This window comes from Plectrocnemia conspersa, unplaced genomic scaffold (assembly GCF_051122295.1).
Source record: "Plectrocnemia conspersa isolate PC_06_02 unplaced genomic scaffold, ASM5112229v1 ptg000010l, whole genome shotgun sequence".
Classification (NCBI taxonomy): Eukaryota; Metazoa; Arthropoda; class Insecta; order Trichoptera; family Polycentropodidae; genus Plectrocnemia; species Plectrocnemia conspersa.
Window position 1 is genome coordinate 24466931 of NW_028277174.1, and position 23923 is coordinate 24490853.

The following is a 23923-nucleotide window of genomic DNA, read 5'->3' on the forward strand; positions in this document are numbered from 1 at the left end:
GTATTGTAAAATTATAAAAGAGTAAGTATAAGAGGGAATTCCTTATCATTATCTATACACTTGTGAGGTTTTACTCATTGGGTTTTATAATGTAATGTAACAAAACACTTATGCCATGTAAAAAATGCGATAATAAGTGTTTAAACTAGTGTTAAACATCTATCAATTCAAGAGATGATTTTAGTTGCTCACTAATTCGCTTTTATTTCAACGACTGCATATAGAAAATATAATTACAGAATTTCAATGTGGCTTGAGCAAAGACAGCACGCAGACAATATGTAGTTTGGCTTTCAACAATGAAATATTATAATATCGACAATGCTATAAGTAATCATATATTGCTTATAGAATGTCTTAATAATATGAAAAAATAATCCAACAATCGTGAACCAATTAAAGAGTTATCTAAAATCAGCTATGGATATTGGAAAATATCAATGAAAACTTTTTTAATTTTATAAATAAAATATTTTTTTATAGCAAATAAATATTAGTTTTTTAATATTGATAATTTATTTACAATAATATATTAAATTATTTAGTATTACAGTTATGAAGTATATAATACGGCATTGAATGCAATTTTATTTATTTATTTTTTGAGTGCAACTTTAGTATTCTTTAAAATCACCAAATCTTTATAAAACTGTAATAATCATATTATTCTTATTAATTTAATATTAAAATATTCGATTTTTTACCTTATAGTGACTTTTCGCTGCTTCTAATTATATTATCAAGTCAAGATGTCTAGGTTTTATTAATACAATGTTATATTCTAGAGACATACTTACAAGGCCAATTGATTATTATATAAGATCTGTTTTAAAAAAATAAATATAATACAACTTATCATACGTAAACACTCAATGCAGTGAATGCCACTTCAATAAGTTTAGTCACGTCTTTCATTTGGTTGCTAAGAAAATATTTGCTGTTTTATTTTTTATAATTGTTTTTTTCAATTAAAATGTCATTTGATAATGTCTATGATTATATAAACTCAAAGTAACATCGAATTCTATTTTATTATCAATTAATAAGAGCATTTTTTTTATGTATTAAAAACGAGTGATAAATCAGAAAAAACAACGAAATAAATAAATTTTAATTCAATTGGAAAAAATGAGGCAATTCTAATGTCATTAATGAAAAAATATATTTGAAAGGTTATAAACGGCAATTATTTTCCTAACAACCTGTGGGGGCATATGTATGTACTTATTTTATTATGGCTAAAAGTTGGCGGCACTCTGATAGCACTTACGTGACGGCGGCGGCAGGCAGAACATTCTTTTGGTGGGCCTCGGCGGGAAGAGAACGGTCAGTGTTGCCTCGTACACCATTCATGTAAGCTATATAAATCTGTGTGTAATTGCCACCCGTCACCATTCGTCCGCCAAAAACCTAATACACATAACAATAAGGCGACCAGACACTCTCCTTTGAGAAGGATCGTCCTCCTAGAACAAAAAAATCCAAAGACCTTTTTTTAGCTCTCATCGCTTTTTTTTTGTTTTTTGATCTCCTCGCTGATTTCGTTTTTGGCTGTTATCAGACTTCATAGCATAAAAGAATACTTATTTATTTGTATATTTGCAAGATGCTGACCTCGCTGAGCGTATTTTGTTTTCTGTTTATTGTCTATTTTCTTGACTGATAACTCAAGAGCATTGAAGGCTTCTATTAACGCCTGTTTTGAACTTGCTACAATATCTATGTCATCTGCATACGAAGATTAAAATATTATAATTTCATTTGATTAGCAAAAAAATGCTTTCGTGATGTAGCAGGATATCCATTAAATTCGGTTTAATCTTGTATATCTTCATTTCGATAACTGTCCCAGTTCCAGTCAATGCAGAACATTTGTGAGGAAGCACGGAAGCATTTTCTGGTGGAAGTATTTATGATATTATTTAATATATTTTCTCTAGTGATGCATACCTATTATTTCTAGAAGTTCTTCAGTTAAAACAAATTTTGAAATAAAACTACAATAAAAAATTAACAATTGAGCGATACCTATTTAGAAAGCTGAACGATTTCTGATATTATTAGCTATATAATTTCATCTCGTATAAATTAACCAACGGTGAAAAGAACTTTTTTCGCATGTGCTTTGATATGAAGGTGAAAGTTAAAAACTATAGTTCAAAAATATACATATTTTTATTTGTCATCAAAAAATAAAATACACAAAGGTTCATAATTACATGGTTTTAATTAAAAAATAAACCTGCATGTCAGAAAACAATATATTTAAAAAGACTATTACAATATTTAAATTCTTTGAGCGAATAATTCAGTGAAAAATTGTCTAAAATTATTTTCATATAACTTTTTATATAAAAAGAATTAGTGTTTCCAAATATACAAACATAATGCTAATTTGCTAAAAAATTTGTCTAAATTTTTTAACGACTCGTATGTTAATTTTAATGAACACAATTTCCATGTTGAAATGAACGATGAAAATGTGATTTTTAACTTGATTAGTTCAAGTTACTAAAGTTGGCCGCAATACGAGACTTAGTTTTGCGGTTCTTCTTAACTGCAGCGGGTTTTGTATTCTGAAACATATATAACGTACAATTATAATATAAAAAAAAATAATATTTGGAACTATATTTAATTCCAATTTAACCGAGAAGCAATCATCAATTTTTGGCAAATTGAGCGATTGCCCTTGTGACTTATTCACTGTCATGGCTTAGGCAAATTGGATTCTGTCAGAATTGTTGCCTCATACTGGAAAATTAAAGCTGGCTTTTATATGTTTCTGCAAAATAGACTCACCGTAGTATCGCTAATCGGATGGGCGACTATTGGTGTCAACAGATTAATAGAATTAGATTTAGTTTCAGGGTTTGCAGGATTAACGTTCTTCGGTGGCGTTTGTACATTTTGTGAGATCCTATAAAGTACCATTTCAGTATTAAACATACAATTAATTTACAATTTATAATAAATATATGAATTTACGTTTTTTTAGTGACTTGGAGAGGAACGAACGGTGGAAGTACTGGTGCTTTAGTCTCCGTGACTTGGCGTTGGATTTGAGGTGGCTGAAAACCACATAATATAATAATTATTAATTCATTAAATTTATTATGGTGTATATTTTGTATTGTACCATTGGAGGAGCACTATTGTGACTTATCAATTTTCCGGGGAAAGGTGGTTGAATTTTAGCCGGCGGGCTTTTGTAAAACTCCTGAGATTGAATGAGCTGTGAGAAAACATTGTTGGGTCTCATGTTATTATCGAGTGGTGCAGGTACCTGAGTAAAATAGATACATATATTGAGTTTGAAACAGCGTAATCGATTAAGACCCATTAGATAGTTTGTTTTATTACGTTATGATTGAATGTTTGATGATTTTCAGTATTTTCTGTGTTTTGTATTTTCAGCAGAGATTTGAGCATTTGCGTGCCCTGATGATTGTGAACAGCCTAAAAATTATAAATATATATATAAATATCGTAGGTTCCCCAAGTTTACGTGTATCATAAAAGCTAATACTGATGAGAAAATAAGTGGTAGTTAAAAAATTATTGTAGTCTCACTGGGAAAAATAATATTTATAACACACCTTTGGCGGATTGTACGCTTCTTGCGCATTGTTATTTGCAACGTGCAACTGCTTCGGATTGAAGATCGGCGGCGGTTGAGTCGGTAATAAATGCGGAGGAACAGCGGCATAAATATTTTTTGGCTGGAGTCTCTGTTGACTTTGGATAATCTCAGTCGGTGTGAAATTTTGTTGCGCTTTCTTCGGACTGAAACGTTATGCGGTAAGTTTATCTCTTAATCATTCCAATATATATATGTATATATATAATAAATCATACCTTGAATAATGTGCAAACGCTGAATTGTGATTGTCATTAAGCAGTGCAGTATTGATGTTATTGACTTGAGCCTTGTTAATGTGAACCTAGATCAATAAATTTACATATAAGTGTTAATTGATAACTACTCACTCTATTAGGTTATTCCATAGGTCTTTGCGTTTTTAAGGTGCTAGTTAAATGAGCTAAAAATTAAACGTGCAATTCTCCGCATATTAATAAAAAAAAATAAATCTGATTCTAAAAATAAATTTTTGAAAGCAATAAATTCTTTAATGTCATTTTTATAAAACAAAATTTTCCATCTAAAAACTATTGCAGGGATCTAAATAGATGATAGTCGTTTGGAGCAATGTCTGAAGAATACGGTGGATGAGAAAGGAGTATCCATTGATTTATTCTATTGCATTCTTGGACATATGAGGGCGAGCGTTGTCTTGGTGTAAAATTACCCTTCTTTAATTTATAAAGGAAGGTCTTTTTTATGGTCTGAGTTGCTTTTAAACAAATTAAATGATCACACTATGTGTCGTAATTGTCTGCCTATTATCCAATAACTCATAATGAATTATGTCCTTCATATCCCACCAAACGCATAACATTATCTTTTTGGGGTACACTCCTGTTCTCGAGGATGGAATTGGAGATTGATTGCATCAAACTACTGCCTTTTAAGTTGCATGTTAAAATAAAATATCTACTTCTCATCTTCAGTAGCAATTCGACTCTAAAATAAATCTTTCTGCTCTAGAATTATTAATTATTGGCATATTGAGATCACAAATGTCATTTCAGATTTTTCCAGGGAAGGGGGGGGGGGCAAAACTTGGCCAATTAGTTGTAGTTTTAATATTTCCATTTAATTTTATTTCATAAATAAGATGCATTTTTCTGACCAATAAGAGAGCGAAACATAATTTGTTTGCCATCTAAATTGAATTTTGACCAACAGGAGAGCGCAAAAAACAATCATCACTTCTCAGAAGTAAAAAATCCACGTCAAAAGCAATAAAATCGTGCCGTCGCAGTTGCAGCGGGAGCGGCGCCAACACGATTTTATTGCTTTTGATGTGAATTTTTGACTGAGAAATGATTTAATTTATATTTTGACTGCAAATAGTTTAAGAATTTTCATTAGATTAGAACAGAAAATGACGTTTCGCAACGGTCAAATTGAGTTTCATAGACATTTTAGAGCAGTACATAATTTCACTAGCGTCTATCAGTTTAAATATAATTTTGCTCGTAGAAATGTTTATCTACTTGTAATGTATTTGGATTTCAATAGTATTAAATATTACTAGTATCATAAGAATGTATATATTACTACGTATGAAAAAGTTGAATTCAGATAATTTTACTAGTACTTGCCAGATAAATTATAATTTTACTGATAAAAATACATATCTACTGGTGAAAATGTATTCCGATATGATTTCACTGAAATGACATTTTAAAAAATATCATATTTTTTGAATATTTTTGGAGGGATAACCTGAAAATTTCTGGTTTAAAATCAAAGATGTCATTTCAGCTTTATTTAATATTTCTTTTTCATTAACCATTTGAGTGCCAAGAAGTGCGGTCACGCTCTTTGGTGCACATGTCAAAATTGCAAGAAGCGGGATCGCGCTCATGTTGAGCGGTTACATGCTTCGACATGTTACGTCAGTATCTCTCGACAGTTCCCGCGTGTCGCACGTGTTTTAAGTTATAAATATATTTAGCTACTGATGTATCAGTGCCGGTCGGTGAAATAATTTCCCTCTCGATCACTCGATTGTTAAGTAACTAGAGTGAATGAGAGATAGAGGCAAGCAGTGCATGCCTCTACATCTCTTTCACTCTAGTAAATGTGTGGCACTCAAATGGTTAAGATTAATAGTATTTAAATAAATGATAGGCATTTTTCTGGTCTAATTCAAGGGGAGGAAAATTCCCCCCTCAAATGACATCCTTGATTAAGATTCGTTACGCGAGGTTTTCCTCAGACAATTTATGAGATATTCATATTCTGCAAATTAACACCTTTTCTAATTTTTTAACGTCTGAAATCTCGGACCTGCTTTGATGGCAGCCCTAATATCCTCACTAACAATCCACCCTTACGTAGATATTCAATGTCAAAATTCTCAGGACGAGATTTTTAGAACCGTATCTGTCACTTTCTAAATTTAATGGAATCCCTGCATTGCATTACAGATGTTTTTAAATGCTATTGTCGCATTATGACCGAGTTGAAGCTCATAAAGCATAACATATCTTAACAGAGATTATTTATCTCCACTGCCATTGCTGATTTAGGGTTGAAAATATCGAAACAAAAAATATCTTGTTACTAAATAGCATCATCGATACGACTACTGTTAACAAACATCGAAAGATTATCGTTAATTTATAAAAAGTTATACATTTTTTTAAATGTAAGAATAAAAACGCAAAGACTAATGGAACAACATGATACATACCTTAACGTTCATTTCATTATTTGCACTTCTTCCCCCCGTGATGTTCAGCAAATTGAAACCGAACATTCTGAAAATGTACATTTTGCATTTTAGGAACATAAAACACGTGCCTCATTGAATTGAAAATGAAAATAATATTATTCATATGGATCTTACAAATAAAACTGGCTCCCATCCACGCCTTCAATTTTCATTCCGCTTCCGAAATCTTTATCGAACATAACCAAATACAAGGGATCTATGTGTACATTATCGGAAAATTTGGTTGCGCTTTGTTTCGTTTTAACAATGATGGAAACCACAGTGCCTTTATATCCTAAGGGAACCTAGAAAAATAATTGGATTTAGTTGAAATATATAAGTGACGGAATGAGAACTGTGATTTGGATGAAGCTGTTTTAACACTTCTTTCTAGTTATAAAATATAGAGCAGAGTTTTGAAACTAATTCATTCATGCTAAGCACATTAGATGTGATAGATGACGTCGATATGGTGAACATTGATGTATAAATAATTTAATTAAAGTAATACTTACTGAACAAGTAGAACTAATATTCACAACCCTATCGAACAGATAAAACGAGGTCGTGGACAGATCTGGTGGTATATTTCCCTTTCTTAACTGCTCCTGTAATAAAATCAACATTTAATCAATAAACGTAAGTTAAAATAAGTTTATATTTATATGATACGCTAATAATTTACCTTAAATAACACGTGCGGTTTGACCTTTATCATCATATTTTGTTGCTTTTTGATCAAATCTGCCGCCTGCCGCTCTATGCTCTGCCTCATATCTTCCATTTCTATAGGATCCAACGTGTCAGTGCCACACGGCAACATGGGTGACTTACTGTAAGTCATAGAGGCGATCCATTTGACGACGTCGTTTATACCAAAGCCGCTGCAAAACCACTTCAAATTACATATATGACTCTGAGCAAACGTTAACGTTTTGAAACCAATGAATCCACCAGTCTTCGCTGAAAAGATCATCTTCTTGAAACGAGTCGCTCTCTATCGATGACTCCAGTTTTACGAACAGATCGAAGTATCTGCGCACATACTCCTTCACCAACTCTATGCATCTGAATGAGTACAACCAAACTCTGTCCGGCTTGCGTGTGTAGCCGAGGAGTTCTTCATTCTGAAACGTTATATTATAGATTATGCGTTTTTATATTGTTTTGAAAGGGAAATTTACACAAATAAATGACTTACCAGTTTGACTGATTTCATATTTAAACCAATGTTTATATTCTTGCTGAACTTTTTAGTTTCTTGGTCCTTCGTTGGAGTTATGAACAAGCTTGAAGTTATGCGGGCGAACAACAGAGCCGATATTCCTGTATTAGTAAATAATTTTATGAATATTTTTAATCTTATTTGAATCGGATTACAGCGTAGTAGAATAACGGATACATGTAAAAAAAACGCATCACCTTCGATATAATCATATTTCGTGTATGACTAAAGGTATACAAAAAAATTTTAAACTCTTTAAATGTTTATGAGAATATTACACATGAAAAAATAAAATAAAAGCCTATAAAAATAAAACAGTAAAATTTACGCAAATAAAAAAAAATATTTTAAAATTGTGTTTTACCACTAATAAACAGTAATTATTTTGTTGCACCTCTCAGCATTCAATACTGTTAACCATTTAAACGCCAGCAACTCACTGGTTGACTATTTTTTTTAAACAAATTCATTTTTTTAATTATTTACAATTTTTTTTTAATTATTTAAGATTATTGTATTATACTAGCTTCATTTATCAGTAAACCAAGTATTTTATATTTATTTTTAGAAAGTACTGATGCGTGAAGACAAATATCAGGTTACTCACTAAAAAGTCGCTGGCATTTAAAGGGTTAAAACAAATTTTTCCTTACACTGAAATATATTAATCAAGTATTATTTTTTTTTATTTTATCTTTACGGCATCTAATTGATAATAAAAAAATATTACTGACTATTTTCACTTGATGACAGGGTAAAAAAACATCCATGAAGTTATAGTCCAAATTTCAGCTCACTTGCTTTGCTATCGAAGGGATGAAAAAAATTCCAGGATAGTTTTATAATTCATCACCTTCACTGTTCCGTCCCTCAGATCATTTGGCTTTTTAGATTTCACACATCTGACTGGAGACATTTTCGCGATGAACGAACATAGTGCACTCCATCCGAATTCTATAAATTTATTTCACTCTCATAAGAAAGCACCACTCTTCTTCAATCCAAAACAATCCAACTTGTGTCGATTGGCCTGATGATCCATTCTTTGGTTAATAACGGTTTTTTGCAGGTATACGACTGCATACACGTCCTTCCTTAAGCCACAAATAAGGGTTGTCCACATTTTTTCTTTATCAATTGTTTCGCAAATACTTATTTGTAGCATCACTCGATCTTCACTAATTTAACATTTTTAACCCGATTTATTGCACGCATTTCGATCATTAAAAAGTCTTTGAACTGATGATTGTTTACAACCGAGATTAAATTTTTTTAGTCAATAACTTATTTGACGAATACACAATAATATCCAATTACTTGAGCTAAATTATGAACTATTTGGCATTATAATTTTAATAAATATTTTCACTGCGAAAGCTGATGGTCAATAGGCTAAATAATCACTCAAAAACAATATAGACATACCCACAACCAACGATTCTTATGATTTCGAGAAGTGATGCGTTTTTTACACGTTACTATATATATATATATATATATATATATATATATATATATATATATATATATATATATATATATATATATATATATATATATATATATATATATATATATATATATATATATATATATATATATATATATATATATATATATATATATATATATATATATATATATATATATATATATATATATATATATATATATATATATATATATATATATATATATATATATATATATATATATATATATATATATATATATATATATATATATATATATATATATATATATATATATATATATATATATATATATATATATATATATATATATATATATATATATATATATATATATATATATATATATATATATATATATATATATATATATATATATATATATATATATATATATATATATATATATATATATATATATATATATATATATATATATATATATATATATATATATATATATATATATATATATATAATTTAGATAGTCCCCAAATCATCTGTCAACGATTTAATAAATTTTGTAGCAAATTATTTAAGGCTTATTTATGTACAGTATAAAATTATCACAAACCACATCTCGCAGCAGCAATTTTCGCAGGCACGTATTGATCTACTGCTATGGTATTCGGAACTCTGATATCAGGCTCAGGCACCATAGTCATCATCACTTTGATTCTGCCCGATTTAGCAATCTCAGCCGAATCAGTAATCTATGATTTAAGCATTTAATCACAGCGGCTATACCTCATTGGGATTATTTAATAAATTAAGAAAATCTCACTTGTGCCATACAACCGTAGTGTGGACCCATTACAATGAACACACTATCTCCGTTTGGAAAACCTTCCTCTACAGTCTGATATGGTCTCGAATTTGCAACAGGCGAGATCTCTACATACTTTAGAATGGTTTGCAAAGGATAACAAACTGGAACCTTACACCACTGGACTCCATGGACCAACTTTCCATCATTGGCACTAGTATATTTATAGCCTGTTGATAACAAAAAGTATAAGATAGCTTTACGATCATAGGTGTAGAATTAAGAAATAAAACGTACCTTGGATTAGCACTGTGTGGACCAATATGTTGATATTTCCTACGTCTATTCCAAGTCTTGTCATATAACTTAATAATAATAATATATTTAGTATTACCTTAAGCAAAAGAATAATAACAGTGATTCGTCAATGATAAACATCTTTTGGTATGTCTGAGTAATGTAAAGCTGTACGGGGGGGACCCAAAAGTAACAAGACGTTACATGAACGAGTTTTGGGTGGTGGGGGTGTTGTAGAGGGAATCAGTATGAGTCAATATCGCCGTGAGAGCACTTAATTATGCATAGCATATTTTTTATCAAGCAACTTTTTCCCACGAGGCGAAAACGTGAGAAAACAGGAAGAAAAGGGCGGATCTTTGGTACACAGGGGATTGATGTGAGTCCCAGAACTGTTTTGAACAATGGAAGAAACGTTTGGACTAGTGCATATTGCTCAATGGAGAGTACTTTGAATGTGATCAAAATTTAGGGTAAAATTAAAAGTTATAAAAAATTCACATTTTGACTTCAACAGTAAATAATATAAGAATTTTTATTATTCCGATTTTTAATTAGCCTTTTTTGCATGTGTATAGAATACAGTAACATGGCGATTTTTTGGCACAGTAAGGGAAATATTAAAAAGAACATAATAAAGGGATCATTAGTAGTAAACTAATGGAAAATAACCTACTTTTGCAGGAGGCTTAAGTATGATAATTATTTTAGCCACCTTCCACTGAGATGGAAATATTCCATTTGAAAATTATAGAAAGCCGCTTAACACCCACATACTAAAGAAAAGATTTATCATTACATGTAGATGAAAGATCGTTTACTTACTGGTTTGAGAATATTCTACTTTCTTGATTGAACTGAGATTTACTAACTTCGCTGGTGTTCTTTATTACAGACATTATTTCATCATTTTCTATTCCGACAGAAACTTGTTTAGCTGTGTGCATCATCTTACAATTACTGTCCGAAACAGCTACAACTCTATATAAAAAAATCACATTAATTTAAAATTAAATCACACATTATGGATCGATCGACTCACTTGGCTTCGACTATGTAAGGCCAACCGACCCATATTACTTTGCCTAAAAGATCGGCGGCCACTAGCTCCAATGACTGATTGCTTTTACTTCCACTGACGGTCAATACTAAGGTTTCATTACGTGAGGGATACTCGAAGATCTTCACCCTGGCAGACATTAGTGCTGACTGTGGGAAATAAATTGATATAGAAAAAGAGTCACTCATTGAAATATGAATTAAAAAACTTACACTGAATTCTAAATGCTTTAAAGTAGGAATACCAGGGAAGAATGTGTTGATGTACGGATTTGGTAATAATTCTCGTACTACTTCATCAACGGGTATGACTATTTCATCTAACGAGACTGGCACTTCTAATGCGTGACTCTCCATTATCGGCGGAAAGTATGCCGGTGCATATACTTCGCCTAGATTTTCTTCAGAAAATCTGTACATCATAAATGGCTTATGGGTGTTCCTTGAACGTTCTTCATCGGTAATGTTCGGATAGCATTCCGCCATGGCCGATAAAAATTGTTTCTGAATTAAAATATGATAATAAATATGCTGTAAATCGATTTATATGGGCTATTAGCAAAACTCTCGAGACTTTGATTAAATATATTTTAATCTCCAAGAAAAACTATGCACTTTTTTATCTGGCTTTGCTTGAGTTTTGATCCATTATATCATATCCTTCATAACTTGATCAATGATAATTTTTTTTACTGTATTCCAAACATAAATGAGCAATTGAATACCAAATCTCGAGAATGTTTGAACAGCCCTAAAAGATTAATAAAAAAATCACAAACTTCTTCTATAAAAGGAAGTAATACTACTGCCTCCCATTGTTGCATCTTTCCATTCAAATCTGTCTCAAAATTGAGAGGATACCAGTGATAAATCGGCGACTGCTCCGACGTCATCAGATAGTGAAAAGCTTCTGGTAGCAAATCTTTACTGGCCACCGGTAAAACTGCGAGTAACTATAAATAAAATATAACAATAAAATCATTATTATTATTAAATCAACACTAATCGAATAAAACAAACCTGTTCAAATGGCATGAAAGGCTTTCCCTTCTCAAATGTAATCTCCATATCTTTGAAATTGACTATGTCTGACAAATACGGAGCGTAATGATGTGGATAGTACCATGACCAACTGCAACAGCCTTGATAGTAATAGTTTAAGATCCACTGTATAGCTTGTACGTAACCTTCTGCTTGTGATCTTAAAACATCCTCGGTTACATTTTCATATAGCAACTTATTGATGTAATAATCTCGTTTGTGTAACAGAAATTCTGCGTCAAACATGTCTAAAAATATATAAGTTAGTGATTGTTTTAGATATAAAGTGATGATGTAATGATCAATATATGTACCACTAGAATCATCGTCTGATTTATCTTCGTCATAATATGAATTAAATAAGGATTCACCTGGAGCTAAAACCTGAAATTTATTTATTATTGTTTATATTGTTTATCAGATGGCACAGATGAAATATCACTGATAAGATTATCAATATATTACCACAATGTATAAAGTACGACGATACGCAAAATATCTTATCTTGAATAATATTATTCAAACAATAATAAAAATACCTGGCACCTTTTATTTGGGAAACAAATCCAACAGTTGGTAAAATGACAAAAAGATCAATGTTTTTTTATAAATGAGAAATAATTTGGCGTCAACCTGAATCATCGCCTTGTAATTATATTGTACTAGAAACATTTAAATAAACAGACGTTTGAAACTGTATCGATGCGAAGATACGGTAGGAACTGATGGACTATTTTTGCAATTAATCTTTTGGGCTACAATACATTTTGCAATATTAACACTTAACCAACGAGCCGGGTAGTACCTACTGGCTTCCTCTGATGTTAGTCGATGGGACGGGTAGTGACTACCTTTTATGATTTCTGACTTTCAACGACGGGTCCAGTACATAGTTTTTGCCAGTATCTACTGGCAAAAACTAAAGCGTTTTGTGCTGCTGTCTATGAATGAATGTTTGTACTTTAAGAAAAAAAATAATTCAATGCATAATTATTTTTATTGCCCTGGCTGACTTTCCATGTGAGGGACATTCAAAGAGCTCTTTGTATAAACAAGAGATGATAATAAAACTTATTTGTAAAGGTGACAGAGCTATAAGCATACAAATTTTAACCCATGGAAGACCAAAATATAACTTTATATATGATAAGTCACATAGTTTATTTAATTCACATAATTAATTATTATCTATTTTTTAAGCTAAAGATAAAATAAAGTAGAATAAAGCAAATTTTATGATATTAATTATTATTTTATGCAGCCCACAGATTGAAAACCACTGATAAAATAATTTTAACATATGAACCAATACAATGCAGAACATTTGATAATTTTTTGTTTTTTAATTCCATTTAATTCAAAAGTTGTCATATCTTTTTGTTATAACCAGTGGCGTAGCTATGGTGGGGCAGAGGAGGCGGGCTGCCCCGGGCTACACTTGCTTGGGGGCGGCATATTCGCGATGGGATCGTCTAGTGCAGGGCTCGGCAACCTATGACCCGCGGGTCACCAAGTGACCCGTTTGATGATTTGAAGTGACCCATTTCAGTTCTACATATATATTTTTTTTAACGTGTTACGATGTCACGACTAGACCACATATATGATTGTCAGGACCAAAAATATTCACTAGCCTGCTAGTCTTTTTAATAGTCACATTTTAATTATTTTGACCCGCAGCCAAAAAGGTTGCCGAGACCTGGTCTAGTGTGGTTCTTAATCCTGAATGCACTAAAACACATATAAATCTACGAATAACAAGAGCTTAATAATAACCAATTTATTATTTTAAGAAATGCTGATTTTATGACCCTGCAAAAATTGTATGGGGGGGGGGCCCGGCAATTTTAAGGATCGCCCTGGGCGGCACATATCCTAGCTACGCCACTGGTTATAACTCTGTGTTGCGCAAAGTTCTCGCGAAACAGCCCGTTTTCGCAGATTATGCGGGAAAAAAACGACCCGTCGGCCAAGTGTTGACATTGAAACTAATATTATATTATAAATAAACACAGATGAACAAACTATCGAGTGATTCTTGCGAACAGGTATAGGAACCATTCAATGAAAGCATCCAATTTTTATTATTTACAGTCTATTACAAAAATTACCATTTCGTCTGTGGACGCAATGAGAGCATCTAAATCCAATTTAAAACCTGATTTATTTTCTGATGGAGATTGTTTTGCACCATTTAAGAAGGTCGCGTAGTCAAACTCTTTAGGTTCGTCCTAAAAACATTATTTATAAGAATTTATTAAATACATTATATATTTTATCAATATAATACACACGTTTTTATTAAACTTTTTTCCAGTCTTCGATTCTAAATACTTCAAATCTCCGGAAATCTCTTGAAATTTTTCTCTATCTAATTCTGCTAGATTGGTCATGTATATTTGGAATCGGCTCAGATTTAATTTTCCTCCCTCGTTTAAGTAACCTGATGATGCAATATTTTAATAATATTTTTTATATCCAATTAAGTTTAGCCGTTTTATGTTCCACTCACCATCTAGCGTTGGTAAGACTTTTTTGTACATATCGTACAGTTGAGGTAGCGCATTTTTATTGATTACCAAATTGGGCAGATTGGGTATAAAGTCGTTACCGATCAAAAACCCAAGCAAAACCCAATCATCTATTAATTTATAAATATCAAATGGGAAACTGAGTGCATCCTTCAAAGTCAAAAACTCTTGCTCTATATAATCTCTTAATAACGATAAATGTAACAAATAGAAATTTATGTGTTCCGGTGATGAACGTCTCGGTTGATTCTTTCCAAATACTACCTAAAAATCACAATTAATATTTGATAAAATAATAATCACATTAACTCTGTTTATTTTAAAATACACTACACTTGTAATAATAATTAATAAACAATTTAAGAAATTACTTCTTCTCTTAAAATAGAAAAATTAGGTTCATGAGTACAAAATCCTAGCATAATCAAATCTGCGTCTTGTCCGTATAGACAATGACGTGTGTTAGGATCGTGATCTGGTTGTGCTCTCAAATATCGGATATAATCCATAACTTTGTGCTCACCTTCTCCGGGCGTCTAAAAAAAAGCAATGTAACAATATAATATACATATAAGTAATTTAAAATATCGAATGATGAGAAACATACTTCATGACCGGATAATACTATTTTACACTTAGCCCAATTCCTGTTTGTAGATATGTTTTGCTTGACAAAATATCTCAACTGTTCGTGCAGTCTGGCCATGAACACCGTCCCAGGAGTTATACAATTTTTATCAAACGATTTAGCGTTTGCGGAAATTTCACCTTTTTCTATTGCTTTCTGTTTAAGCTCTTCTGCTTCTCGTGCTGATTGAAATCTATAAAAAATAATATTTAAATTAAACATGCAATGTAATAACAGTTCAAAAAGTAGTGTTAAAGTCAGTTGCGAAGTCATGGTATTTTAAGAGTCGTAAAAAATCGACCAACTCAAAACTCCTTTTTATAATTTTCTTTAACATGTGTGCGTTTATTTTCCGCGCTTAAAATAATCAAATCTGATTTAAGAACTTCAGTAAATGCCGACATATTAGAAGCAATTCTTTTTTAAAGATCTAATTCAGTTTAAATCACGGATGGAAAAGATTAAATTTAGATTTAGTGTTATACTCTGATTTATAATATACGTATTCCTAATATTATATATTTCAATATGATTGAGGCGCAATTGCTATGCAATCGCCAAAATCAAGTTGTATAAGTGTTTGTTTATAGTGAAGCAATCAGAGCAAACAAAGGATTGATTTTTATATCATTTGTTTGAAAGAAAAAAACGGAAAAACTTTAAAAATTCAAATTACAAAAAAGTCATCGAACATTTGATTACAAACTATGATAACATAGTAAGTATTGCAAAAATTTGTATTAGTATTTTCTAGTCCCCCCAACTACACGCACCCAAATAGCACGTTCCCAATTTAGTGTTATTAGGGGGTTTACTGCACCTTTAATTTGATAAAAAATACTTTGCAATCGGCCAATAATAAATTTATTTTTTTACATGTCCATTACAAGTCAATAAAGGTGAATTAGGTAGATGTGGCTTTTTTTGATTAATGATTTTTTTAAATCCTTTTATTTTTTTATAATTTGAAAATAGTTATCTGAAGACGATTTTGAAAAATATCTCAATGAACAAGAGGAAATAAAACGTCCTCGTTTGAGTCCTAATATAGTAGAGGAAGGAGACTATTACAAAATTTAAAAATTAATTTGACGATGCATTGAAAATGGTGAAAAAAATTGACCGAGCTTATAATTTAAATGTTAAAATGGCAATACAGCAGTATCCAGAAATCGTAAAAGATTCAGCGTTGACCGTTACAGCATTGCCGCCAACCCAAGTATCCTTAGAGTGGTTATTTTCCATTCTTAAAATCCTCAATTCTGATTTGAGAGCTTCTACGAATACAGATTTAATAGAAGCAATGTTGTTTTTAAGAATAAATTCAAATAAATAATTAATAAAGTTTGATCTTGTTTTATTTTTATGCCTACAACACGAACAATTTGCTTATTTGCAAAGGGTATTTCGTAGACTTTTCATGGATAAAATTTTCACCAATGTTCGTTTGTGACAACGAAGTTAAAAAAAATTTTGTGATGCTTTTTTAAGCATAAGATTTTCATAGCATATAGTTGGAGTAAAGTGTAATTATTAAGTATTTTTACCCTAAGGGGAGTTAAGCAATTTAAAAAAAACCAAGACTGTTGATAATTAAAATTTATTATATTTAAAATATAATTGATTATGACTATATTTAATTAAACTATATTTAAATGACCTCTAGTAATATGATTTCGTGACAATAAATAGTGTAATTGTTAATTAATGGCCTTTGTTTTTGAACGAGTTCAAATGTAATGACCTTTATTCCAAAGTGATTACTTTAGAGACGGTTTTTTAGATTGAATCGTAGAATTTCAATGAGAAAAAGGTTATAAAAACGCGATTAAAAATTTGAATGTAAAAACAGCATTAGCAAACTACTTTTTTAATTGAGACTGCCACGTCAATTTTAATACAAACAAAATTGAAGATTGGAATAAAAAAAAAATATTTTATTAAAATTAATTTAAATATTATAAAAGTTAATGCACATGTTGAACCCTTAGCAAACAAAAAACTGAAAAAATCAAGTTGCACAATTGAGTCGAGAACAACGTAGCTATAAAATCAGCGTCGTCTGAGATAATATCTATGAAGATAAACGTTTGCAAAGATGAGAAAGAAAAGGCACAATATGCAAGCCCTTCCATCTCCCATAGTTAAGTATCAATAACAATATCATAATATATGTATACATACACGTATGGCAGATTAAATAATATAAGAATCTCAACAAATAAACTAGACAAGATTTGCTTCTTAAAAAACGGTGACTTGCCGATGTAAATTTTAGTGAGTCATATAAATAAATAAAAAGTAATATTGGTTTTAGGAAATCCCTTTCCTCTGCCAGATTTGAGTTTGACTCGGCAGTAATAGTAGACTTTGACAAGGTAGGACGTAAATGGCACTATAGACTTTGCCTTTGATCCGTCGACCCTTGGCACAAAAGGCCTGACACTGGGGTTTTGCCATTGGCTTCGGATATCAGCAATAGAGCCAATCAGAAGTCGGCACCCCTAGGTCCTTCGAAAAAAAAAAACACCTCCAAATACTGTATACACAGTAGCGGCGTACTGTTTTTATCCATATTTATAATTGTAATTTTTAATTAAAAAAACGTTTTTGTAAAAATATAAAAAGGCTGAATTATTTATATTACAATCATAAATATTTTTTTTTAGATACATTCGTTGCAGGAGTGTTCACAGTTCTGACCAAGGCTCACTCGCTGCCGCTCGTTCACACCTAACCTATTTAAATCGTGTTTATGTAGCAAAACGAGCATTGGTCAGAATAATGAACACCCTAAGAATAACTCTCTGCAAAAAATCTATTAAAGAAATGGCATTCATAGTTGTATACAAATAAATTAATTTTTTGTTTAATTAAGTAAGCAGTGATTTGAAAAAAGGAAAAATAATTTTGGCACATATTCATAAGTGTAAGAACCTTCTACATCTCTGTTGATTCATCTTAGCCCTGGGCGCTACGCCGTCGATGGCCATGAAGAAGAGTGTACGCGGATTGATCAATTGAAACAGGTACTCAATGTAGTGAAATATGTCTTTGAACACCTTTTCTTCGTCAATGTTAAAGCTCAGACTGTCGTCCGGATAAGAACACATGTGTATTATGCCGTTCATGTCCAAATATAAATTGTCAAATTCGTGAACCTGCAATAAATAAAATGTTATTGCACAATCGCGTAGGGTCGTAGTTGTCCTCGTGCAAATATGATCGCAGAGAGGATACGTAGACTTACATAAGTGTCCTTTTGTATCGGCTCGCTGATGCACGGATACCTTTCGCTGATAAACCGAAAAAACTTCGGTATTCCCATCTTGACTCAGAGTAACGTTACCGTCAAACGCTACCGCGGCACTGGTCGGTTGACACTAACGAAACGCGCGTAGGCAAGTTGTTCTGAAGTAACAATAAAGCAACTGGTTACTATTTAAACTCAGTACTACCAGTGTAAAGGATCCCGGAGACAATCAATCGTTACGTGATTGACTATTTCGAACGATGAGCGATTGATGCTGCGTCAATTGCTATGACTCATTTGGCTTGTTGATGTTCAAACGAATGTTCTCTTTTAATTTTTGGAGTATAGCCTCACACGTTTCCATTATTATCATTTCCAAAGTACGAGGAGCAAAGTCATACCAATTACTAAGTTATTATTGTGCAACAATAGTATTTTTATAATCATCGGGCTTAATTTGTCTGATTCTTTACAATTTTTTTCTGAGTAAAAACCGCAAGAGTAATTGCAGCAAATGCCATATCTGCGTCCGAAATCATCTTGACAGATCGGCAGGTACCAGAATCAGGGTTATCAACCGTCTCGGATATCCCGGGATTGTATCAGAATAATTTGACAGATTCGAAACGATTTCCATCGACGGCGAATTTTGTAGCAATTAATAAAAATATTGTTTACATCTGAGACCATTGTGGCTGCCAACAGCGTATTTCGTCAATCAAATTAATTTATAGCCCAACACAACGATGCTATTACTATGCGAAACAGTATTGTACATTCAAGTAAGTGTTGTAATCCTTGTATCTAAAAATATATCTGTTTTTTTATATTTTTTAATTATTAAATTTTCCCAATTTTTCCATTATTCTCATCGCCGTTTATTCACATCGCAAAAAAAACAGTTTTTTCTGCTGGAATATGTCTACACATTCGTAATTAGGTATTATTACAACTGGCAACACCGACTGTGAACTGGTTGTCGTGACAGATAATTCTGGATTTATTCTAGTCGGTTTCGCTTGAGAACAAAAACAATTACAACAAAATGGGCAATGAACAAGGGTAAGAAGTTTTGAATTTCATTTTTATCCTCCTTCTGAAATAATCATATCACTTTTTATTTGTTTTTTTGGTAAACAATTTTGTTTCAATAATCATTTCATATGTACATTAATACGTATACGTTTGAGTAAAAAATCGAATTTACTTATATTGGTCACAAATTCAAAAGTAAAAACACTTATAGAAGATTGACTATCTTATATAAATATTTTTAGAAAGTAACCGTTTTTCTAGTCTTTGAAATTATATCAGGCACCTAAATATTGTTTTGAACATATGTTCATTAATCCGCTGCGCTCGAGATCAATTTTATAGTAGGTATGTAAAGGGCCGATCCTAGCTTATTCAGCGCCCTAAGCAAAAACTAAGTTGCTCCCCTTCCATCACCATATATTATCATCACGTTACATTTGAAATGTGAGCTGAAATACATTAAAATATCATACAACAATACTACTTTACTGTTTTTCGCAAATAAATTTAAAATGTATTTTAATTCAAATTAACTACAAGCATTTTAAAAATTATAGTAAAACAAATAACTACCTAGTAGTCGTTTACTGTGCTATTATAATTATTTAATAAATTCACGCATTTAAAACCTTAAAAATAGTAGGTCAACGATGAAAACAAATGTATGGTTACCACAGAACAAAGAATATAATAGCTAACCAAAGTGGGCATATAAAATATATGGTTATCATGAGATTTAGCAAGTCGCTCTATTAGAAGGAAAGCTAAAACTGTAATTAATTTTAGAACTTTCATCAAATTGGGTTTGGGGTTGAACAGCAAATGGACGTTTCGCAACTGTTAAATTGAGTTTTATATACATTTTAGAGCAGTATATCATTTCACTAGTGCCTATCAGTTTTACTATATTTTCGCGAGTAGAAGTATATATCTACTGGTGAAAATATATTTGAAGTTCACTAATGAAAATATAATATTACTGAAAAATACATATTCACTGTAACATTTACACGTCGCATGTAAATAAACTATGATAAGTATGTAAATGTATATATTACTATGTATGGAAAATATTAAATCATATAATTTTACTAGTGCTTGCCAGACAAATTATATTTTCACTGGTAAAAATATATATCTACTTTCACTGAAATAAAATTTCGGGATATATAAGAGACTGTTTTGGATTTTCTTTGAGGGGGAACTCGAGAATTTCTGGTTTAGAAACAGGGACGTCATTTTAGAATTTTCCAGGGGGGGTGGAGTGACCAAAGTTGGACAGTTATTGGTAGTTTTTTTTAATATTTCCATTTCATTAAGATTCATAGTATTCCATTAAATGACATGCAATTTTCTCGCTAAACTCAGGAGGGAGAGAGAATAAATGACATCTGTGTAACTTGAACATAATATTATATTTTATAAAATATTTTTTTTTGTTATTATTTTTAATTAATAAAAAAATGTTTATATTATTGACCTGTTTTACTTTCACAGGAATTTAAACAGTGAAGAAATAGCGCGGGGAAGACGAACGATAAATCAATTACAAGCCTCTTTGGAGTCGCAACGCAATCAATTATTTGTTAAAACTCATGAAATCGCGACAATTAAAAACCAATTAGAAGAGTTTAGAAATGATTACAGGATACTTGAACGAGCTTTTTCGGAGCGAACTGGAGTGCTGTATGTTAAAGAAGAATTTGAAAAGCTGGAAAGTGACATTTTAGCGTTGCAAGCAAATAAATCTACAATTTCACTAGATATTGGAGATTTGCATGATAAAAAAAGAGCAATGACGGCCCAGATTGATAAGTTGCAAGATGAAAAAGCTAACATATCGAATGTAATCGTAGACTTGGAGAAACAGGTAAAAGATAAATTGCATACAATAGACGAGATGGTTCAAAAATGTTCCGATGACATCTTAATGGGAGTGTGGAGTCCGAAGACGTTAACGTACACCATTACCTCGCAAACTCCTTCGGCCGCTAATCTGATAACCGACTGTAACCTGAACGAGTTCAATATTGTCAAAGAGCTGTTTATGAAAACTACGCAGAAACATTTTCAAGTGCATAAAGTCCAAAAGATCAACAATCCGCATTTGAGGGCTATGAGGTTGCTCCGCGAGAAGGAGCATCAGATTCTGCACGGAAAGACCAATGTGAAGCAAATGCTGTATCGCGGCTTCAAAATGAGTCGTCATGAGTTGGCTGAAATTGGTTTTATTCAAACGATACAAAAGTACGGATTTATAAAATTTAGCAAGGTATCAAATCATGAGTGTCATAAGAGTCAAATCATAGATGAATGGAAGTGCATGGTAGTTTCGTCTGTTATTGTTTGCGATAGGTGTGAAAGTAAACCGCCTACTCCTATTAGCAACTCTGCTGATTATGGTAAAAGAAGACCTACATCTGTAAACATATACAGAGAGGACATGGTTTATCCGGAATATTTAATTTATTTTACTGGGGAAACCATCATTAAACCGAACGATTATGTCAATTCATCTACTGTTAATTCGACAGATAGAATATAGATTTTTTAATTATTTCACTTTTTATTCTCTCAATAGTAGTAATATTTTTCTTATCATTTATTATTATAAATCTAATAAAACAGTATAACTAATTTTTTCCTTTGTCATAACCTGCTCAGTGATTATTGCGCATACCAAAAATTCATCATATATTATCAATGTACACATATATGTATATTTAAGAATATGTGGTAATATATGTATATATATAAAATATAGTCTATATATAACAGATTTTAATTTAAAATTATTTTAGTAATTTACATTGGTATGATACACTTACATTTCCTATAATTACACAATTTTTTATTTATAAATAGAGAAAAATATAAAGCAGTTGGAATTCAAAATAAAATATATTTGACATTTAAACAATCACATATTATCATACTTTTTGGCTGTAGAATTTTCGTTTGCGCAATAATCACTGTTGTAACCAATTATTTTCTTAGAGACAGTATTAAATAAGATACAAATTAGGGTAATACCTTGCTTTCGTGCATGTTGGCTTTTAAACATTCAATGTGATTGTCATAATGGTGCTACATTCTCCAGTTCACTCTATTCTAGGCCAATTTTGACTGCTTGGAAATCCTTTTATATTCGTTTGATGAATATTGTGTTTTGATATACTTGAAAATGGCCATAAACAAAAGTTTGAGCCTCTGTGGTGCTGACCTGTTAAGAGACTTTCAATAGGAAGCCTGACGAGCTTAATTAAAGGAACTTTGGCATCAGCCCAAGAAAAAAGGAAGTGTACTGTCTTCTTTACTCTGGTCAACGACCCAAATCAACTGTGGCGTGGCTCAAAATTATTAATAACCCTGGCGCCCGGTAAAGAAATGGATTTTTTCGGAAGCACTCAGAAACGTGTTTCTGAAAAAAAATATTTTTATAGAAAGACATATTTATTTTTTTAAAATGGTTCCAAGAACCTTTTATTTCTAAAAAAGTTATTATCTTGTTTGGTGAACGGTCGCCATAAGGCTATATTTGGCAGATGTTTTCACTCGATAGAGAATCGACTTTTTTATGATGGAGCATATCACACCCTTGTCTTAGTCCTCGGGCAGTAGTTTGTATTTCCACTCTTCAATATCTCATGCATGTATTAGAGAATACTTGTTCTGTTGGAATCTCGTTGCTAAAATTAAATTATTTCGAGTCTAATAATGGCTTTTAGAACTTCTTTGACGTGAAGACCGTTCATATCTTCTTCATCATTAAGTAGAAGAAATCCATGTATTAAGGATGTCACAGCTGTTATTTAAAATAGTTTAATCCTTACATTGGCAGGAGCTAATATCAGGTTCCATAAGATGCGGGTTAAATGAGTTTATTAAATTAAAATGTGTAATACTTTTACTAAATTATATATTCACCATCTTTTTCCACATTAATCAATTTTTTAATATCTGTTTCGAAAAATTAATTTTTGAAAGCAATAAGATTTTTATATCCGTTTTGGTTAAATATTTTTTTCCACCTAAAATCTGTTGCTGAGATATAAATAGATGATAATCGTTTGAAGCAATGTCTGAAGAATACGATGGGTGAGAAAAGAATTCTCATGAAAATCCATCGATTTTTTCTATTGTCTTGGATACATGAAGACGAGCGCCGTCTTGGTGTAAATTACCCTTCTTTAATTTATAAGGGAAGGTATTTTTTATGATCTGAATCGCTTTAATCGAATTAGCTGA

At 31.4% G+C, this 23923-nt stretch overlaps 1 protein-coding gene across 1 annotated transcript; it reads right to left on the reverse strand.

Annotated features, from left to right (window-relative positions):
- Positions 1 to 2156: 2156 nt before the first annotated feature.
- Positions 2157 to 18772, reverse strand: pcm (5'-3' exoribonuclease pacman). Its single transcript, XM_088196104.1, has 29 exons — positions 18638 to 18772; positions 18325 to 18548; positions 15367 to 15580; positions 15131 to 15295; positions 14741 to 15023; positions 14523 to 14671; positions 14340 to 14459; positions 12543 to 12612; positions 12208 to 12476; positions 11967 to 12140; positions 11401 to 11691; positions 11171 to 11337; positions 10954 to 11109; positions 10129 to 10196; positions 9850 to 10061; positions 9640 to 9778; positions 7549 to 7673; positions 7302 to 7474; positions 7033 to 7231; positions 6863 to 6955; positions 6483 to 6652; positions 6327 to 6393; positions 3859 to 3944; positions 3600 to 3786; positions 3364 to 3459; positions 3140 to 3286; positions 2989 to 3071; positions 2803 to 2920; positions 2157 to 2576 (listed from the first exon to the last, which is right to left on the reverse strand). Exons 1-29 carry the CDS (start codon positions 18713 to 18715, stop codon positions 2499 to 2501), a joined length of 4401 nt encoding a protein of 1466 aa, XP_088052230.1. The 5' UTR covers positions 18716 to 18772; the 3' UTR covers positions 2157 to 2498.
- Between the last annotated feature and the right edge of the window lie 5151 nt (positions 18773 to 23923).